The sequence below is a fragment of the Amblyomma mixtum genome, chromosome 4 (genome assembly GCF_055824585.1).
Source record: "Amblyomma mixtum isolate Tamu chromosome 4, ASM5582458v1, whole genome shotgun sequence".
NCBI lineage: Eukaryota > Metazoa > Arthropoda > Arachnida > Ixodida > Ixodidae > Amblyomma > Amblyomma mixtum.
This window is the reverse complement of record NC_143015.1, coordinates 124,092,301-124,114,507: the sequence shown is the minus strand read 5'-3', so window position 1 is coordinate 124,114,507 and position 22,207 is coordinate 124,092,301. Positions and strand designations below refer to the sequence as shown.

Genomic DNA, 22,207 nt, shown 5'->3' with positions numbered 1-22,207 from the left:
GGACCGACTTCGCTGTCGCGTCCACCCACCACTCACGTCCACTCACAACCGCCCATTGCCACTCACGTCCACTCACAACCACTCATTGCCACTCATGTCCACTCACATCTACTCATCAAACATGTCCACTCACCACTCACCTTTACTCACGCTCACATCCACTCACACTCATCTCCACTTACACTCACATCCACTCACTCACACTCACACTCATGGCCACCCATGCTGACATCCACTCACTCGCACTCACACTCATGACCACCGGCACTCATATCCACTCACTTGCACTCACACTCACATCTACTCAAACTCACAACCACTCACTCGCACTCACACTCGTCACCACCCTCACTCACATCCACTCACTCGCACTCACACTCACGTCCACTCACACTCCCGACCACTCACTAACACTCACACTCACAGACGTGAGTGTGAGTGTGAGTGAGGCGATATGAGTGCACTCATGAGTGAGTGTGCCGACCTACGAGTATATGCCGCACTTCCACCGCGCTAGGCCTCAAACGGTGATAAAACTTTCGAAACTGCTAACACCTCTGCCAGTATTAAAGAGCCCACTGTACTGTGAGAAATGACGTGCAGTCTACGTGAAGCTCTTATGACGGCGGCTCTTCAGTTTCTGGTACAGACATAGTAAAAAAAATTGCATCCACTTGTGAATGCATGGCTTGCTTATGTTTTCCGCTAATAACCGCATAAGTATATTGGGCTCCTGGCCTGAGTACACCGCGCACGAAGGCCGATCCCGCAGCCACCCTTCCTGAACTCCCACCACACCCATTAAGCAATTTCTTATCTGTTCGCTTTGCCAACAGTGCCCGCCTTTGAACATCGCCGTAATTGCTGTCGTTATTGTTTCTTTTTTTTTTCTGGATCCTCTTCATTTGTGTCTGCTACCCTTCCAAATACTTCTCATTTATTGGTCGGCCTACCAAGGCATTCTAATCGGCAACGAAGAAGAAAATGTCGTACATCTTCTCATGCCATTAAGCCCGAGGACACCACCATCATCATCATCATCATTTTGACGCCTGTTCCGCGAGCAGCAGCGAAGAAGCAGAAGTGACTAGGCACAGCCATTGCCCACGAGCGAAGACAAGCACAAGTTCTGCCTCAGGGCCCCTGCCCCCGAGAATGCCATGGGCGCCTTGAATCCTCTGGTGGTCATAGTGATGGGCGTCCTGTACGGGGTCGTCAAGTACCTGGTGGAACAGGCGGCGCTGGCGGCCTTTCCCTGGTGCGACCACCCGACGCGCTGCTTCAACTACGCGGACGAGCTGGCGGCCAGCGTGAGTCGCGACGTGGACCCGTGCGACAACCTGTTCGAGCACGTGTGCGGCAGATGGGAGCGCAACCACCCGCTGCAGCCGTCCGGCCAGTTCTCGCTGCTCCAGGGGCGCGTGTCCGTGCTGCTGTTCGACGCCCTCGAGAGGCCGGCGGGCGCTTCGCTGAAGCCGGCCGCCGTCCGGAGGAGCGTCCTCGCCTACCAGGCTTGCCGCGCTGTGCACGACCAGCAGCGAGACGACATGAAGGTGAGCGCCAGCGTCAGTGCCAAGAGGAATGCGCGACTGGCACTTTCCGTGGACAGTACAGCATGGATGGATGGATGGATGGATGGATAAGAGCGCCTCCTTTGAAACGGGGTGGTGGCAATTGCCACCATGCTCAGCTTTTCTTTCTTTATTATTTTTTTGTTTACTGTGTTGGCAATTCTCATTAAGATTCGCCATCATCTTTACCGACGGTTTCCTACAATTCTAACCTTATGCCACATCTCTGCTTTTCAGCCACCAATCCTCCAATCGCTTTTTGCTAACTTCGACTACAGATTTATTTGCATGACCATTGTTATCTTTAAACCCTAGGGCCTCAGGAAGAGAGACTGTGCCTGCATCGACATCCGGATGGATACCATCACATTTGAGTATGAGGTGTTCAATTGTTTCCACAGATCTACCACACAATGCACATGTGTCATCTTCTTCGTTAAATTTCTTTTTGTAGCTGCGCGTTCTAAGACACCCTGACCTAGCTTCAAAAAGTAGGGCACTGCCTCTTGAGTTATCATAGAAAAATTCTTTCCTGATCTGCCTTTTCCAGTATCGATATAGTTCTACACTGTTTCTTTTCCATTGAATTCATCAAATTTTTAACTTCCGCGTTTTTAACCTGTCGTTTATTGCAGCAGCAGTGCGACGGTCACGCGCCTTATCGCCACTGGCAGCGGTTGTCGATGAATTGATGGTGGTTTGAAATCCCCGGTCTTTTTTTATGGTCGAGCATACCTGCCTCAGTGGGTGCTTCAGGCGTTCGCTGTACCGGCCGCATTTCCTATAAACGCTCTTCGCGAAGCTACTGCGGGCCGGGTACTTTGTGACCTCGGCCCCTAATGAGCTCACGAGCTCTCTTGATGCCACAAACGCTCTGCGGTTTCTAGGAGCGAGTGCTATACCTTTGATCTCATACTCTTGCTTGTCAAGGGAGCCCAAGGACGCCAGCCAGTCACGAACCCTCTTCACGTGCTGAACACCTAACACTGCTGACACTAGCTGTCACTTTCCCCGGGCTGGCAGTATTTTGTCAGGCTGGGTATAATGATGGAGGAGCGCGCCGGCTATGGATCCGTGGCTGCCTATATAGAGAAAACGGTAACGTGCGGCGCCATTCCTCACGCGTCCGACCAGTTGTGAACGCAAATACAGTGTAAACACGCTGATTTTCAAAACTCACCACGTCGACTTCAGTGTGACGGGCATATAGAAAGCGTAAAAATGTGCACCTTGTTAGTGTTTGGCAGTTGAGGCCAGGGAAACCTGAACTATGTAGCCAATACCTGTAAATGTGACAGCACACTGTGCTCACCTTCTCACCTAACCTCCAGGCATCTTAATAACACCTCATTGGTGTCCTCCGATGTCCTTGTGCCACCTTTCGCAGCGCCGCGAGTTGCAACACGGTACAAGAGGCGCCGAAAACAAGGTGTGCAGTGTCAGCCGTCGTCAATTGCGATTACTGAGTCGCCTTACAACGTCCACTTACGGACACCGCTTCTACCGAGGAGAACCACGACAATGAGAAACTGTGGGGTTTCTAGCGCGGTTTGGACCCTGCACTCGGGGCCAGCAGCTAGCTCGAACCACAGCTGTGGCCGCAGAAAACAACAGAACGAGAAATAAGCCCCAGGGAAACCGTTTATTGGGAACTCCTGGTGCACATCTGACGGCCTTCCTCGGTCGCGCGCAGGGCGCAGGCCCAAGGAACAACTTGCGCCACATGGCGGGCAACAGAGAGAGATGCATCAGGAGGTCCAAATTTGAAGAAGTGGATATTTTGTGCTCTGCTTGTAAAACGGAAACGGAGACCATAGAGCACTTGGTTCTGAGGTGCGCAGAACTCCACCCAGCCCTCACAGAGGGGGCAGCAACGGCCATAGAGATAGCGCTGGGATTTACTGGGAAGGACGGGCGAGTGGATGGGAAAAGCGTGACATTGACGATGGGGAGGTTGGAGGATTGGTGGCGGAAATCAAGGCAGGGGTGAATTTGGAGGGGAAAAGGATAGACAGACTAGACATTGTAAGAGCGAAGGGGAAAGAAAGGAAAAATAAAAATAAATTAACAATGGGGGAAGTATAGGCTAGGTGGCGAAAGCTACCGCCCAGTACAAAGGGTAAAGCCATTATCATCCATCCATCCATGGGCAAAGGGTAAAGTGGATCCCCACAAAATGTAGAGGAACAAAATTCACATTTGTTTTGAGGAATGCAGAAGCGCAGTAACAGTCGCAGTCCTTGGTGGAGGCCTGAACTACGCTGTGATATAAAGGATGAAGGAGGGAGTGAACGAGCAGGAGAAGCTGAGCCGTGCTAGAGGGCTCCGGGATGAAATTCAGCAGAGACACTTACTATTTACATGTGAGAATGCCAAAGCAATGAAGCGTTCAGTCATGCAACATTCAGAATGACTGAGTTATTACTATGACTATGAGTCATGACTATGCACACTTTGTACAAACTCTATATACCTTACATTACGTTACTTGTATAGGGCTGAGTCGCGTTACATTGCAGAAGGATTATGAGTCATTAATATGACTACGAAGCATGACTACACAAATGTTTGCACAAACTCTGTGCACCTTACATTACGTTACCTGTAAAGTACTGAGTCGCACTACGCAGCCGCAGTAAATTTCGTCCGATGGTCAAAACATATGTTAGCCATGGTGCCGCTCAGCCAAGATGCTCCGTGCGGTATTAAATTAAAATCATTATCATCATAATCAAGTCGTTTTCTTCGTGTGATAAACAGTATTTCTACCTCAAATAATCCTGAATGATCACAGACTGAATAATGAACGCCTTATATGCAATTTTTTCATAGCGCACATCATCTTCAAAGAAATTGTGTGCTCAGAAGAGCTGAATCAAGGGAAATAAAAAGACAGCGAAAATAGCCTCCCTTGATTGTTGGCATCATGTTCAATGTTTGTCGTGCTAGTCGAGTAATTGGCAGGGCAAGCCGTCTATTGTAGGATACAACTTAAAAAACACCAGTTCCTAGCACTGGGCCACGGTCCGCCGCGTAGTGTACTACTCCGCTGCAGCCAATCACAAGAACCCCAGGTGGTCGAAATTTCCGGAGCCCTCCACTACGGCGTCTCTCATAGCCTTAGTCGCTTTGGGACGTTAAACCCCATAAACCAAACCAAACCAACCAATAGCAAACGAAGTAGTGTTTCGCTGCATCAAACAGGCCAGGTAACAAAATTCTAGAGCTTATAATTTTTGTTCTTATGACTAGCTTCTTGTGCAGGTAACAATGAAAGTTTTAACAATGTACACCCTCCCACTTTTTTAACCTGAACGCGCGAGCGTCGACTGTCCAGTACAGCGGTGCCGAGGCGAAGCAGAGCGGAAACAGGGAGAGGGAACGAGCATGCGCGCTGATCATGCCTCTGTAGCTAGCGTCATCTGCTTGGCTGTTCTGCTTCGTGCGAAGCAACCCCTGCGAATCAAGTTTTGTGGCAGAGTTCTGCGATCTGCTGTGTTTGTGGCTCCGGGCTGGTGGAAACGCGTAGCGTTCCAATCACGACTCCAGGCCCTGGTTGCATTTGCCGGCAGCGCCTCGAGAGCGTTTGCTTTGGCGAAATTAACGCGGCTGTAGCGAGGATACCCTTCAGTCAGTTTTTTTGTATGTAACGATTGCAACTAGTTTCTTGGGCATGCTAGGCTGTCTCCGAACGTATGCTCTTTTCAGAATCACCCACGCTATAGGCAGCGGTTAAAAACAATTGCTCTCCGCTTCTTGGGGTGCCGATGCTTAATAGCCGACGATGGGCAGGGGGTTGCTTCGCACTAATCAGAATAGCCTAGCAGACGACCCTTAGTCCAGCAGCACGAATTGTGGGCGTGCCGTTGCCCTCGCTCGCTTCCTCCTCTCCTCCTTCTTCCGGCGCCGCAGCGCCGGGCAGTCGACGCTCGCGCGTTCAGGTTAAAAAAGTGGTAGGGTGTACTACTTTATTGTCGTGGAGGAAACCTGTGCGGCAGTCCTGCCCTCACAAAAAAAGATTTAGACAGTCTATAGAGTCTATATAGTGTCTATAGACTGTCTATGGACAAAAGTCTATAGGCAATACAAATGCCATAGACAGTCTATAGACAATCTACAGATTTATGGCCATACAATTTTAGCAGGCTTTTGTCTATAGACAGTCTATAGACTATGAATACACAAAAAGCAATTTCTATAGGAAGTGAATAGAGTCAATAAGAAGTCTGTAGACTGTCTATAGACCATTTTTATAAGGGTGGGCGGAGTTTCACTGCAGAATTAAGTTGTATCCGACTACAGACCGCACACCTAACTGGGCGCACTCCCGCCGTCGCAGGTCCTCTACGATGTGTTCAAGAAGTTCAACTTCGAGTGGCCCTCACTCTCCCTTCCAAAAGGCTTTGACGCGATGGATTTCCTGCTGGGCCTCCCGCTCGACTATGGCCTGGCGACACCATTCGTGCTCACGCTGCACCCGTACCTCAAGACGGACAAGCGGTACAGCCTCACGCTGGATGTCGCCGCTTTTCAGCAGAACTCGACGTTCGAGGAGCGTGTCGTGGCTACCTGCTTGCCGGCCGTGGCGCCGTCAGCGACGCGCTCTACCATCTCGCAGGCTGCCGAGCGCGTGCAACGCACGTCCGTCGAGTGGGTCTCGATCTTGATCGCCCTATTCGCCGGGAGCCGGCCGTCGAGAAACTACAGCACCGTCGAAAGCCTGGCGAACGGTACGCTGCCTTTGGCAGACCTGTCCGACTGGCTGCGTGTCGTCAACAAGCACCTGCCCCAGGACCGATCCATCGATAAGGAAGAGAACGTGCTGACGTTCAGCAACACTACCACGCTGCTTCGCGAGCTGCTGAGAGTGACCAAGTCGTCCAACTACGTGGATCTGGCTCTGTTCGGCGGCTGGTACCTGGTCCTGCAGGTGTACGCCGGTGCTTCGTACCCGCTGATCGAGTGCTTCCACCCGGCCCCTACGGTCATCAGGGCGGCTTACGGATGCCAGGAGCTCGTCAACCAGGTAATATTTCCTCCTTCGGGGCTGCTTCTAGCAGATGCGTGTGCGCCATAATCCGCCTTTTTAACAAGATGTGGCGCACTCTGGGGAGCAGCCTCAATTAGTCTGCTACTGGTTGAAAACAAACGCAACTGCGAAGCAAGTGTGTCCTTGACAGCTGGCGCCACCTGCGGCATGCCTCTGTCTCTAACGTGAACTGCGCATGCGCAGTAGAAGCTGGCGGTTTGTTTTCAACCAACGGAGTTGGAGGGGGAGAGGTGCGCATGCTCAAAGCCCGCGAGAGGCTGCTCTTCCCGAGCAACCTCTCGCAGAAATCCTTTTTTGCGCGCACAAAGACGACCGCGAGAGGTTGCTTTTCCCGAGCAACCTCTCGAAGAAATCCTTTTTTGCGCACACAAAGACGACCCGCGAGAGGTTGCTTTTCCCCAGCAACCTCTCGAAGAAGTCCTTTTTTGCGCACGCAAAGACGACCCGCGAGAGGTTGCTTTTCCCCAGCAACCTCTCGAAGAAGTCCTTTTTTGCGCACACAAAGACGACCCGCGAGAGGTTGCTTTTCCCCAGCAACCTCTCGAAGAAATCCTTTTTTGCGCACACAAAGACGACCCGCGAGAGGTTGCTTTTCCCCAGCAACCTCTCGAAGAAGTCCTTTTTTGCGCACGCAAAGACGACCCGCGAGAGGTTGCTTTTCCCCAGCAACCTCTCGAAGAAATCCTTTTTTGCGCACACAAAGACGACCCGCGAGAGGTTGCTTTTCCCCAGCAACCTCTCGAAGAAATCCTTTTTTGCGCACGCAAAGACGACCCGCGAGAGGTTGCTTTTCCCCAGCAACCTCTCGAAGAAGTCCTTTTTTGCGCACACAAAGACGACCCGCGAGAGGTTGCTTTTCCCCAGCAACCTCTCGAAGAAATCCTTTTTTGCGCACACAAAGACGACCCGCGAGAGGTTGCTTTTCCCCAGCAACCTCTCGAAGAAGTCCTTTTTTGCGCACGCAAAGACGACCCGCGAGAGGTTGCTTTTCCCGAGCAACCTCTCGAAGAAATCCTTTTTTGAGCGCACAAAGACGACCCGCGAGAGGTTGTTTTCCCGAGCAACCTCTCGAAGAAGTCCTATTTTGCGCACGCAAAGACGACCCGCGAGAGGTTGCTCTTCCCGAGCAACTTCTCGAAGAAATCCTTTTTTGCGCACACAAAGACGACCCGCGAGAGGTTGCTCTTCCCGAGCAACTTCTCGAAGAAATCCTTTTTTGAGCGCACAAAGACGACCCGCGAGAGGTTGTTTTCCCGAGCAACCTCTCGAAGAAATCCTTTTTTGCGCACACAAAGACGACCCGCGAGACGTTGCTTTTCCCGAGCAACTTCTCGAAGAAATCCTTTTTTGAGCGCACAAAGACGACCCGCGAGAGGTTGCTTTTCCCCAGCAACCTCTCGAAGAAGTCCTTTTTTGCGCACACAAAGACGACCCGCGAGAGGTTGCTTTTCCCCAGCAACCTCTCGAAGAAATCCTTTTTTGCGCACACAAAGACGACCCGCGAGAGGTTGCTTTTCCCCAGCAACCTCTCGAAGAAATCCTTTTTTGAGCGCACAAAGACGACCCGCGAGAGGTTGTTTTCCCGAGCAACCTCTCGAAGAAATCCTTTTTTGCGCACACAAAGACGACCCGCGAGACGTTGCTTTTCCCCAGCAACCTCTCGAAGAAGTCCTTTTTTGCGCACACAAAGACGACCCGCGAGAGGTTGCTTTTCCCCAGCAACCTCTCGAAGAAATCCTTTTTTGAGCGCACAAAGACGACCCGCGAGAGGTTGCTTTTCCCCAGCAACCTCTCGAAGAAGTCCTTTTTTGCGCACACAAAGACGACCCGCGAGACGTTGCTTTTCCCCAGCAACCTCTCGAAGAAGTCCTTTTTTGCGCACACAAAGACGACCCGCGAGAGGTTGCTTTTCCCCAGCAACCTCTCGAAGAAATCCTTTTTTGCGCACACAAAGACGACCCGCGAGAGGTTGCTTTTCCCCAGCAACCTCTCGAAGAAATCCTTTTTTGCGCACACAAAGACGACCCGCGAGAGGTTGCTTTTCCCCAGCAACCTCTCGAAGAAATCCTTTTTTGCGCACACAAAGACGACCCGCGAGAGGTTGCTTTTCCCCAGCAACCTCTCGAAGAAATCCTTTTTTGAGCGCACAAAGACGACCCGCGAGAGGTTGTTTTCCCGAGCAACCTCTCGAAGAAATCCTTTTTTGCGCACACAAAGACGACCCGCGAGACGTTGCTTTTCCCCAGCAACCTCTCGAAGAAATCCTTTTTTGAGCGCACAAAGACGACCCGCGAGAGGTTGCTTTTCCCCAGCAACCTCTCGAAGAAGTCCTTTTTTGCGCACGCAAAGACGACCCGCGAGAGGTTGCTTTTCCCGAGCAACCTCTCGAAGAAATCCTTTTTTGAGCGCACAAAGACGACCCGCGAGAGGTTGTTTTCCCGAGCAACCTCTCGAAGAAGTCCTATTTTGCGCACGCAAAGACGACCCGCGAGAGGTTGTTTTCCCGAGCAACCTCTCGAAATCCTTTTTTGCGCACACAAAGACGACCCGCGAGAGGTTGCTCTTCCCGAGCAACTTCTCGAAGAAATCCTTTTTTGAGCGCACAAAGACGACCCGCGAGAGGTTGTTTTCCCGAGCAACCTCTCGAAGAAATCCTTTTTTGCGCACACAAAGACGACCCGCGAGAGGTTGCTCTTCCCGAGCAACTTCTCGAAGAAATCCTTTTTTGCGCACACAAAGACGACCCGCGAGAGGTTGCTTTTCCCCAGCAACCTCTCGAAGAAGTCCTTTTTTGCGCACACAAAGACGACCCGCGAGAGGTTGCTTTTCCCCAGCAACCTCTCGAAGAAATCCTTTTTTGCGCACACAAAGACGACCCGCGAGAGGTTGCTTTTCCCCAGCAACCTCTCGAAGAAGTCCTTTTTTGCGCACGCAAAGACGACCCGCGAGAGGTTGCTTTTCCCGAGCAACCTCTCGAAGAAATCCTTTTTTGAGCGCACAAAGACGACCCGCGAGAGGTTGTTTTCCCGAGCAACCTCTCGAAGAAGTCCTATTTTGCGCACGCAAAGACGACCCGCGAGAGGTTGCTTTTCCCGAGCAACCTCTCGAAGAAATCCTTTTTTGCGCACACAAAGACGACCCGCGAGAGGTTGCTTTTCCCCAGCAACCTCTCGAAGAAGTCCTTTTTTGCGCACGCAAAGACGACCCGCGAGAGGTTGCTTTTCCCGAGCAACCTCTCGAAGAAATCCTTTTTTGAGCGCACAAAGACGACCCGCGAGAGGTTGTTTTCCCGAGCAACCTCTCGAAGAAGTCCTATTTTGCGCACGCAAAGACGACCCGCGAGAGGTTGCTTTTCCCGAGCAACTTCTCGAAGAAATCCTTTTTTGCGCACACAAAGACGACCCGCGAGAGGTTGCTTTTCCCCAGCAACCTCTCGAAGAAGTCCTTTTTTGCGCACACAAAGACGACCCGCGAGAGGTTGCTTTTCCCCAGCAACCTCTCGAAGAAATCCTTTTTTGCGCACACAAAGACGACCCGCGAGAGGTTGCTTTTCCCCAGCAACCTCTCGAAGAAGTCCTTTTTTGCGCACGCAAAGACGACCCGCGAGAGGTTGCTTTTCCCGAGCAACCTCTCGAAGAAATCCTTTTTTGAGCGCACAAAGACGACCCGCGAGAGGTTGTTTTCCCGAGCAACCTCTCGAAGAAGTCCTATTTTGCGCACACAAAGACGACCCGCGAGACGTTGCTTTTCCCGAGCAACCTCTCGAAGAAATCCTTTTTTGCGCACACAAAGACGACCCGCGAGAGGTTGCTCTTCCCGAGCAACTTCTCGAAGAAATCCTTTTTTGCGCACACAAAGAGGACACAGTAAGACAAGGGAGACAGGAAGGAGCGCTCCGGAGTTTGCGCTCTGTCCTGTCTTCCTTGTCTTATTGTGTCGACTTTGTGTGCGCAAAAAAGGTTTCTGAGAATGAACCAACTATCCCCACAACGCATATTACTGGAACCTCTCGCAGACAGTCATTAACTGCCACCTGCCACGGTGCGCAGTTTGTTCACTATCCGCTGTTCAGGTTGTGATGACGCTCATGGTCACGTGACCTGTGTGGCCCACCTGCCTCCTTGGTTGCCTCTCTGGGTATTTTTCATGGATTTTTCGCTCACGGTCCATCCTGTTCTTCCTTTGTTTTTCGTGTTTGTTTTCTGTGCGCCGTTTTTAGATGGACGGTCAACGACAGCACCGGCACCGACAGCGACTCCGGATTGTGTGCGACATGAGCTCCTTAACGCCAACTCAACAGTCAAACACACAACGGATAAATGCGGGGAATGGCCACTAAATGCGCTAGCGCACTAAAAGGGATGCTACGTTCAACTGCGCGACTGCGCCGCTTTCCTTTCGTTTTTTTTTCTCTTTCCTTCGTGATGACTGAAAAAAGGCTTCATCTCATTTAGCTTCCATGGCCTGCCTGTCACTTATCGGAAACTGTGGCGCGCGCCTTCCAGTTTCCTGACGCAGCTGCTGACGCACTTACAGGCCGATGCTGATTGGTCAGTCGGCCGCTCACTTCGGCATGCCAGCGCTGGCTCTTCGTTAGTTCAGGGCCCAGTTGAGAGCACTGCAAAAAATTCAGGGGGCACATTGACTGTCTAAAGTGCGTAGAGGCGAAAGCGTATTCCGCACCACTTTGACTGCCTCTGTGGCACTGGTGGCGTCACATATAATTGAGTACTAATTACTAAGTGACGACAAACCACTAATTAATGGTTAATTCAGATTCAGATTCAGATTTATTTCAACAACACTTGGTTGCCGAGGAGGCGAACAAAAAGGCAATCAAAAGTTGCCTGACGAAGCGTCCGCCCCCTTTACACTCTACAACTGAGCAGTGGGCAGGTTTAACCAAAGAAAACAGACCGTAACACCAAAGAGACATTGCATATAACATTATACACGAAAACAAAAAAAAGAAAAAACAAGAAAAACAGCACATATTCACTTAAGGCACACAATTAAGAAATGCTGCAAAAAGTATATTCGTCAGTCAACATTGTTACACAGAATTGCACATAAAATACAAATATCGGTGTCCCTGAACATAACAAAAGGCATGAAGAGCTTAACTAAGCCGGCCAAAGTAAGGTTTTCTTTTCTAATAGAACATGGATTTTTTATTTTTTTTTATAGGGCAGATATGTGCAGAAAAAGTAAGCCATTGCTATGTCACAAAAAGAAATGGGTTAGCTTTTTGCTAAATGCTTTCATGGAACGACTGTCGTGAATGATTTCTATAATACCCGGGTACGATACTTTAGCGTTTGTGTACCGTAGTTCGTACGCACTAGTTCTTTTCTACAGGTAATATGCCGAAGGTTATGGTCGTGGTCTCTAAAGAAGAAAGTTTGCGAGAACCCAGCCGGGTCCATTTTTATTTGATCATATATTTTCAAAGCTACTCTTTTGTTCATGATATTCGTGATAGTTAATATCTGATGTTTTTCGAAAAGTGGGGCTGAGGGGGCTCTATATGGAGAGTTTTCTATTAATCGTATGGCTTGTTTTTGTAGTATAAGCAGGTTTTCCATGTTTGTTTTTGTCGTAGTTCCCCAGACAAGAATACAATATTGCAAACGAGAAAAAACTAGACTATAATACAACTGTTTTTTTAACCACATTGGTAGTAAGTTCTTTACTTTAAAGATAATTCCGATTGATCGGGAAATATCTTTTCGTATTTTTTCTATGTGCAAAGACCAGCTCAGATTTTCTTGAAAAATAACCCCCAGAAATTTGTGAGAGTTTACTCGTTCTAGGTGTTCCCCACGAAATTGTATAATAGGTTCTCTACTGATGGCTTTATTTCTGGGACGGAAAATAATGTACTTTGTTTTGTTAGTGTTCAAGGCTAATTGATTAATGTTAAGCCATTGTGATAGGTTGCTTAGCCAGCTGTTTGTTTGCCTTTCAAGCATTTCTAAGTCTGTTCCAGAAAAAAATACATTAGTATCGTCTGCATACAGGATTATATCTGGCGTAAGTGGAATATCGATAATGTCATTAATATAAAACAAAAACAGTAAGGGCCCTAAGATGGAGCCTTGTGGGACCCCGTATTTTATTGTTCCTAGACCTGATTTTGCTTGGTTTATCTACACGTATTGTTGTCGACTATCTAAGTAACTTTTTATTAAGTCAAATGCGATTCCTCTGATTCCATAGTTGTATAACTTTTGCAACAATATATTGTGTTTGATGGAATCAAACGCTTTCTTGAAGTCAAGGAAAAGTCCTATTGTATGATATTTTTGCTCAAAGTTGCTTATTATTTTATCTTTAGTGTTAAGTAATGCTTTTTCAGTGGACTTGTCTTTCTGAAAGCCATATTGTTGTTCTGCAATTATACCTTCTTGTTTACAAAAATTTATTAAGCGAATGTAAATAACCTGCTCCATAATTTTTGAAAAGACTGGCAAAACCGATATTGGTCGGTAATTGTTTAAGTCGTTTTCGTTTCCCCCTTTAAAAATTACTGACACTTTCGCAATCTTTAGCTCATGAGGGAACACCCCAGTAGAAAGGATTAAATTACATATGTGAGAAAGCGGACTGCTGACATGCTGTGCTACTGATTTTATGGGTTGGACCCTGAGATCATCTATTCCAGAAGATTTACTATTACTTAGCTGTCGTATAATGGCACAAATTTCTTCTGAAGTTGTAGGAACCAGGAAAATCGAGTCCCTGAATATTGATTTCATGTGTGTTTTATGCTGAATATTATTGTCTATGTTGGGATTGGGAGCCCCAGCAGCTAAAAAGTGATCATTAAATTTGTTTGCCAGCGGGGTCCCTGTGCAAGGCACACCTTCAATTGTCAATTCGGTAAGGTCCCTTCTCTCACCCTTAGACATCAAATTATTTACGGTGGTCCAAACTTTTTTGGGATTGTTATAAATCTCAGTGAACTTGCTTTCGTAATACATGGCTCGCGAACGTTTGATATCAGAATTAAGTTTATTTCTGAATTTTTTGAACTGAGTAAGAGTATTTGGATCCCTGGTTTTGATAAATAGTGCGAACATCTTGTCACGTTTCTTTATTCTTCTAACAAGGGCAGCGTTTATCCAGGGTTTCCTTGCCTTTTTTGTTTTTCGAAATTCATCGACAGGAAATGCAAGTTCGTATTGCTTTTTAACTTCGCTGACAAAGATATTATAGAACAGGATCGGCTGAAGAATATACTTGTTCCCAGCTTGTTTCTGCTAGTAAGTTCTGAAAAAGTGTTACCTTTTCTGCACAAAAATTCCTATATTTTATGGTTTTAGAGGTGTTATTTTGAGGTTCCCTAGTTTTAATGTGCTTCAGAAATAAAAATATTGGCAGGTGATCACTTATTTCATATGATAACACTCCAGCTTCTAGGTCATTCATATCATAATTTGTAAAACACAGGTCCAGTAAGGACGCAGATATTTCTGTTACTCTAGTCGGTACAGGAATCAGGTTTTCACATCCGAAGCAAAGGAGGATATCTTCAAGCTTTTGTTTGTTAGGCTGAGGAGAGGCAAAATCAATATTTAAGTCTCCACATAAAACAACATGCTTGCCAATGTCTGCACAGTATTCTAGTACATTTTCAAGAAAATCCAAAAACACACCTACGGTTCCATTGGGAGGCCGGTACATGATAGCAAATATTGTGTTGACACATCCTATCATGATCGTTTCATAACTAGAATTTATAGCAGTATATTCTGTGATGACATTAAAGTTAAGATTGTTTTTTATGTATATCGTAACGCCTCCGCCACGTTTCTTTGTTCGAAATACTGATGTAGATTTGTAACCTTCAAAATTAAAGACGTCGTGTTCATTTGAGAACCAGGTTTCGGTAAATGCCAAGAGATCAAATTCATGACGAAAAGTTTCTAAAAGTAAATCAACAGGTTCTTTCTTATTTCTTAGACTTCGAGCGTTTAAATGAAACAAGGAAAAACTAGAGCTATTCTGAGCTTTGCAACGCCTGAAAGAATCTGCGCTGTGATAGCCTAAAGTTGGAGGATGATCCAGATCTGAAAAGCAAGCCATCATTTCTAAATGGCCACCTGTTAAAGTGCATTTTGGTCATGGGTTATCGTATCAGCTCCAAGTCTTCAATGGTTGTAATGTTGATAATCTTATCACGCGCGTTGCGCCGCACGAACAGTTTTCCATTTTTCACCCAGGCAAACTTGTATTCCTTTTCGGTAGCTTTAGTTTTCATGAGCCACAGTAGCTTTTTGTTATGGGCTGTCAGGTTTTCATTCAAAAAGATTTTCGAATCTGCATCCCTTAGTTCTTTCTTTTTTGCAAGCCATTTGTCCCTGACAATGCGTGAAGCAAAACGTACAAGCACTGGAGCTACCTTGTCAACATTATTTTCGTCCTTTCTTGTAGGAAGGCGGTGTATTGCTTCTACATCGGACTCGGAAAGCGGCGGAAGGTCGAGATCATTAGCCAAAAGGTTCAGCTTTTCTAGAAGGTTTTCGCTGTTATGCTGCTGCAAACCGTGGATTTCAAGGTTTTGACGCCTTGAATATTGTTCAAGGTTGTTGACTTCCCTTTTCAGCTGTTCGATTTCTCCTTCTTTTAACTTTGTCTCGAGCTTTTCCACACGCTTTTCAAGACCGGATATGTCTGCACTTTGTTTTTCCATACGTGCTATGACTTCATCATATTTTGTTGACATCAATTCTACGGATTTCTCAATGTCATCCACAGTTGTTTTTATAGTCTCGAGTGTTTCTAGTTTCTCTTTGATTGTGAGAACTTCTGCAAGCATGCGGCGAATCTCTGCAATTTCTTGGGCAAGGTCTACTGTTGCCTCAGTGCTGCTGCAACGAGATTTTGTCGCTTTACAGGTTGGACATTTCCAAGCTTTCTTCGTGGCCTGCGACATTTTCTTGCAGGCATTTTCGGCAACACCAGAGCAGGTGCCAATGTGGTAACAAGATTTACATTCTGCACATGTTAGGAAAACCTCGTCATCAGTCAGCGAAACTTTACATGAGAAACAAATATCCATCGTGCAGAAAAATGACCGATTAATGCCTGAATCCATCGTGCAGAATTACCGATTAATGCCTGAATACTAATTAACTGGTAATTAACGACGCTTAAGCTTCGCCTTTAGGAGTGGAATGCGACAGCGTGTTCTAGAGCTGCCAGGGAGTCCACGGAACGCCACCGCCCGTTCAGCGCGATGCCTTGCCCTTTGAACGCAACGCTTTTTGAGGAAAGGAAATGGAGCTGTAATTCTCAGTCATCTCGGTGGACACCTTAACCGCACCGTACAGGAAGGGAGGAAGTGGTAGTGAAAGAAGACAAAGAGGTCCCGTAATGAAGAAAATGAAAATTGTATTTGGGGAAAGGAAATCACGCAGTGACTGTCTCACATATCTCGGTGGACACCCGTCAAAATTCAGGGGGGCACTTTTTTGACCTAAAGTGTGGCACTGATGTGTGGTTAAGATGTTAAGCTTCGCCTCTAAGAGTGGAACGCGACAGCGTCTTGCAACGCTGCCAGGGAGTCCATAGAACGCCATCGCCCATTCGGTTCTACGCCTCGCTCGTCGGTAAATTGGTTTTTGAGGAAAGGAAATGTATCTGTCTCCCATATCTCGGTGGACACCTAAACCTCGCCGGAAGGGAAGGGAGGAGGATGAGAGTGAGCGATGACACCGTATTCACTAGGCGCGCCTTTGTTCATTCCAAACCATCGAGCTGGCATGGCGGAGTGGCAAGGAAGGCAGCTGTCAATCTTTTCACGTGCCTTTGTGTGCAATGTTTTCTTGATTTCTAAGATATGGTACGTGATGAATGTGCTCTGTGCGTCGCGCAGCAATATTAAAAAAAATCCATCGAGTGTTTGCAGTTTTTATCTGTGCGTCGACCTGGGAGAAAACCAGGCGAACAAACTTGTTTATTTCAGTCAAAAGCGGTGGCGTTGGACTGGTTCATTTGTTTTTGCGTCAAGTGGTGTCGCGCTTTATTTTCCTTCGTGATCAAAATGACATATTTTTGAGAACTGTTATGCAAATGAGGTTGCAAAGGCTGCTCCCCGGAATCATAGTGTCATCGTGTGAAAACATGTGTGCTGCTGTAAACGGATATTTGCGTGAGGTTGTCCTTTCCTTCAGGTTGCTGGAAGTGCGTTTTTCGCTAGAATACCTGGATAAAGTTCCCAAAAAGAAGCTGTATAAGGATCTGGTTGATATTATGCTGCCGCCACCTTTGTATCGTGCACCTTACCGTGGAGGCCCAGGGCAGGATATTCTAAAACGGGTGAAAAAGATGCCGGTCCGGCCGACAGTGAAAACATTATTTTTCAAATTGCACTCTAATACACTACCCGTTAAAACCTGGCTCCATGAAAAAGGAATCTTTGTCCCATGGACAACAAATTGCCTGTTATGTAAGCAGCCGGAGACAATTGAACATGTTTTCCTAGACTGCTGGGACGCCATACTTTTCTGGGATGTCCTGAAGAGAACCATCAAGAAAACTACCACTGCACCCTTATGGTATCAGATTTCTACCAGTTGATCGTAAAGAGGTTCCCTATGACTTATTAATGCTTCTTGGCCTCCACAGCTTGTGGAAGACGCGAATGCAAGTAAGGCATGCGGATATAAACACTCGTAGTACACGTGAGAACTTTGTTGAAAGTGCTGTTTATCTGCGGGAATGTTACCAGGCGCAGCGTGACCCACCCCAGTGGGTAACTCTACTAGATGATCTAGTGAAACTTAAGAAATTTTAACTTCACGCGTATCAGCTCAAGTGTAGCTGAAGTGTTTTTATTGCTTTCATGTCAATCTCGAAGATAAAGAAAAAAAAGCGGGCATGGCGGAGTGGATAGCCTGCTCGTCTCGCACGCCGAAGACCGGGGTTCGATTCCCGAGCTCGACCAATTTCCTACTCGGCTTTATTTATTTATATGGCCTGACTAGAAAAGTTAATTAGGCTAATTGGGTAATTAAACGATTATCTAAGCTGAGCCCTACCTACTTGGAGCGCCACTATACGATCCCTTCAATTGGTTGCATGGTTACTAGCGAAAGTACAATCGGCCCCGTTTAAATACGCGCACTGTGACGTCACGACCGTTTCAACCAATTGAAAAGCGTGACATTTCTGTCGACAACTGCTGCTTACAACGATGAGACATTAAAGGCTTCCGCCTTAATAGAGATGCTGCTAAATGTTCGCAGTTGCAAACGTGTTAATTACTACACACAGCAAGGCACAAACTGATCGTTTTTTTAGGCATATTCAGCAGACAAGTAGGGAAGTAAGCGGCTAGGAAGCAAAAAGTTTTCGGAAACAAGGAAAGCACAGAGAAATTGTTTTTAATTTCTGCTTTTGTTTAATGGGAAATTTATAGGGTAATCACTTTATTGCTCAAAAGTAACTGCAAATAAAGTAGAATAAAAAACGATCACATGCCACCAGCGGTTTACGAACCCACAACACCTGTATGTCGCATACTGTGCTCTACCAACAGAGCCGTGGCAGCGGCCGTCCAGTCTTCTAGTTTCGGAGCTATTTATGTTGCATGTTAGCTAACCCTGAGAAAGTTCATCAGCACTACCTTCGTCTATTTGTCTGACGTATAATGTCCTGCATTCCTGCTCTATATCAGTAAAAGTGATTACACTACTAAGTTCATATTAATCAGCAACGCAAATTAAAAAGAAAACACTCCCCTATGATTTTCCAGAATTTGATAACTATTGACTGCCTTTTTTTTGCACAAGTTATTTTGCCGTTCTCTTCTCAGTTGCTTCTTTCTGGGGGTGATGATGTATCAGTGCCGAAGCAGCTTTGCAGCATTGCAGCGTCGCCGCGGTGGCTCAGTGGTTATGGTGCTCGGCTCCCGACCCGAAAGGCGCGGGTTCGATCCCGGCCGCGGCGGTCGAATTTCCATGGTGGCGAAATTCTAGAGGCCCGAGTACTGTGCGATGTCAGTGCACGTTAAAGAACCCCAGGTGGCCGAAATTTCCGGAGCCCTTCACCACAGCGTCTCTCATAGCCTGAGTCGCTTTGGGACGTTAAACCCTATTAAACCAAACCAAACCAGCAGCGATTTATTTCGATGAGCCGTGCATACAGGAGCACAAAAGCGAGCTTCTCCTTCAATTCTGCAGGTCGCCCCGTACGCACTGAGCCGCTTGCTGGCCGACGAACTGCGCTTGTCCGAGGCCGTCGCCGCCACCGAGAAGATCTGGATGGCCGTGCGCACCAGCACGCAGAGGAACTTCGCCAGCCTCGCGTGGATGGACAGCTCGACAGCTGCAGGCGCCGCTGAGCACGTCGGGAGTCTCCTGTCGGTGGTTTCCCTGCCGGCACACCTGAAGAGCGACGAAGCCCTGGAAGCGTACCACGACTACCTGCCGGAGTTCGCGCAGCCCTTCTTGGCGTCCTTCCTGGACGCGTGGCGGCGTCGATCGGAGAAGTACAAGCGCCTTCTCCAGCCGAACGAAAGCGTCGTGGTGCGCCGCGAGGACAGCGCGCTCAACATGATCGAAGTGAACGCCTATTACGTCCCCGTGAACCACCTCATGGTCATCACTTCGGCCATCTTGGCCCCGCCCTTCCTGACGATGGGCGTGCCCGAGGCGGTCAACTACGGGGCCATCGGCAAAGTGCTGGGCCACGAGCTGACGCACAGCTTCGACCCGAAGCTGAGCAACACCACCAGGACGGGCGACGAGATAACCTGGTGGAGCACACACTCGTACGAGAATTTCACAAAAAAATTCGACTGCGTTCTGGGCCAGTTGGAGAAACTGACGCGAAACAAGCTGCACGCTGCCGCCGCCGTGTCCGAGACGTTCGCGGACACTGCCGGCACTGAGAAGGCGCACCTGGCGTACGCGACGCTTCCGCAGCAGCCGGCACTCCTGGGTTACACGCAGGAGCAGCTGTTCTTCGTCGCGTCCTGCTTCGAGTTCTGCGGCCCGAACGCGTACCTGCGCCATAGCCCCCCGGGCGTCTACCCGGCCCTGGCGCTGCGCTGCAACCTGCCGGTGGCCAACCAGCAGCGATTCGCGGACGCCTTCCGGTGTCCCAGCGGAGCGCCGCTCAACCCGGCCGAGCGGTGCACCTTCCACTGACCGCGTGGATGAGGAACATTAGCCTCGTTCAAATAGCTCGGGTCCAAGAGGGCTCCACGCGGCGGCATATAATTAAGGAACAATCTCAATCCTACCACAAATACAAAGAGGCTTCCACGAGCGTTTTGGAACGCTTCTGAAAGACGTTCATGCTTGCTGCTGGGCACAGTGGCGTAGCCAGAATTTTTTTTTTTTTTGGGGGGGGGGGGGTGGGGGGGGGGGGCTCACGTTCCATCGCGGCCTTGTGGAGCGATCAAACGCAAGAATAATAACCGCATTCCCATTGACAATGAAGTTGTCTATTAGATAAAGCTACTCACTGTTTTGACAAGCAAAATATGTATATTTTAAAATAAAATAATGTATATTCGTATGTCTTAAAAATCGTGGCAGACTTAACTAATACCAGTGCTTCCATGTTTTTGAGTATTTGCTGAGTAAAGAAAATATCACCCGAAGTCTACAACTATATCAGCCCGAAACCAACAAAGCAGTGCATGCCACTTATATGAAAACGTAAAGGCAATGAAATGAGCAAGTAGAGGACAAATATTTTAATGAATCTTTGTCGTTCAAGAACCATTACATTTTTTTACATATGCAACGGCCAGGGAAAAATCTCAATGATGTCCTCCATTCCAGTGTACTGCGCAGTATTGCACCGAAATTTTAGTCGCAACAGCGAGCACATGAACAAAAGAGGAGTTCTGCAAGATATGCATTAGAAATGCGAATATAAAACGAGTATTAGAATTGCGAAGATACAACTTGACAACTTGAAATTTTTAATAAAACCACCTTGGTGCAAGTAACTTCACAAGGTAAAAAAAGACGAGGAAGTTATAAAGTTATTTGCGCCAAGGTGGTTTTATTCCAAATTTCAAGATGCTAAACCAACTAGCCCGGCAACATGCCTTACTGAACAACTTGACAAAAGACAAAAAAGTGTAGCTGGAAAGAGTCACTGCATGTATACACAAAACCTCGCAACCAGATATTTAAATACCCGTATGCCTCCATTACATCTACGCGCCTAAGCAAAAGTCACTCCGTATAATGCGTCAAACAAGGCAAATAAACACCCTGCGCAATCACAGGTAGCAAACTTTACACACGGAAAGACAGACGATCCAGGCAAGAACAAAGCTATGATAGCAGAAGTAGCGATATGTACTTGGGCCATGCTGCAGTCGGTGACAGTTCGAAAAAATTTCGGGGGGGGGGAGGGGGGGGGCGGAAACCCCAAAGCACCCCCCCCCCCCCCCCCCCCCCCTGGCTGTGCCCCTGGCTGGGCAGGCCGTACGTCACGACAGAAACCACGACCAGGCATCGGGATTTGAGGTATATATATCCGCAGTAGATTTTTGGCTTCCACACATTGTCGCGTATTATTTCTACAGTACTACTGTAATGTTTCCTTGCACCTCTGCTATGAAAATTTCCTAATAGGGCGCGGCTAATCGAGGGTGCCGGTTAATTAGGCCAATCTAACCTCGAAACTGACCTCGAGACGCAGGTAATATGCCTTCTGAAAATTAAGAAGGTTATTGCCCTTTATTTCTGTAGGTTGCCCTAAAGGCTACTGCTAAAAACTTCCTGGGTCGCACTTATATATCGCGGTCCATTCCATATGCACAGCCCACCAAGGAAAGAGGAATGGAAACAGCGTCAAGAAACCCTGACTTGCTGAGGCCGGCCGTATGATGCAACGCTTTCTCCTCAATTATTTTTCCTTGTAGAAAAAAGCTGTCTCGCAGCCGATTCATCAATGAGCGCATTACCCATAGCCAGAATGCATGGAGCAAAATGGGAACGTGCTATTTCGCTTGGCTGTCGTTAGTCGTGAACGTCGACTCTGGTGCTAAAACAATGTCGCGCTTCGGTGTTTCCTACCGCGCTCCGATTTCATTGTTTAACCTCTTCGTTCCATCGGTTCTCAATTGCGTACTTTCGTTTCAAGACTGACAGCTCTTCTCAAAGGCGTGTGGCACATGCAATGCGAATAAAGACGGGGACAAAAAGCAGGGTCATGACCTTGCTTTGTCACGACCTTGGGCTGTCTCCAACTTAATATATAAGATGAGAACGAGAAAAGAATATCAGGAAATAAGCACGTGTGAAAAGAAAAAAAAAGGTGAAAAAAGACACTCAAACACATGCTTGCAAGGACGGCTGCTGGGCGCCTTTACGTTTGGCTTCCAAAGAAGCACGGCCGAGTTCGAACCTGGGAACTGACCTTTCGAATTTTCCGGTGCCTTCTACTACGGCACCTCTGTTTCCTATTTAACTCTCACGTTCCTCCCTTCCCTCACGGCGTGTTTGATGTGTCCATACGGAAGTGAGAAAGTTACCACGCCTTTCATTTCCTGATAACCAAGCATCATCTCAACTGGTCCAGAAGGTGGCGCAAGGGGTAGCATCGTCACCGC

General features: G+C 47.9%; 1 protein-coding gene across 1 annotated transcript; it reads left to right on the top strand.

The window, feature by feature from the left end:
- Window positions 1-1,431: 1,431 nt before the first annotated feature.
- On the top strand, window positions 1,432-19,778 carry LOC149348147 (endothelin-converting enzyme homolog). The gene is made up of 3 exons (XM_089585752.1): window positions 1,432-1,553; window positions 5,911-6,597; window positions 18,810-19,778. The coding sequence occupies exons 1-3, from the start codon at window positions 1,548-1,550 to the stop codon at window positions 19,776-19,778; spliced, it is 1,662 nt and encodes a 553-aa protein (XP_089441878.1). The 5' UTR covers window positions 1,432-1,547.
- The last annotated feature ends 2,429 nt before the right edge of the window (window positions 19,779-22,207 follow it).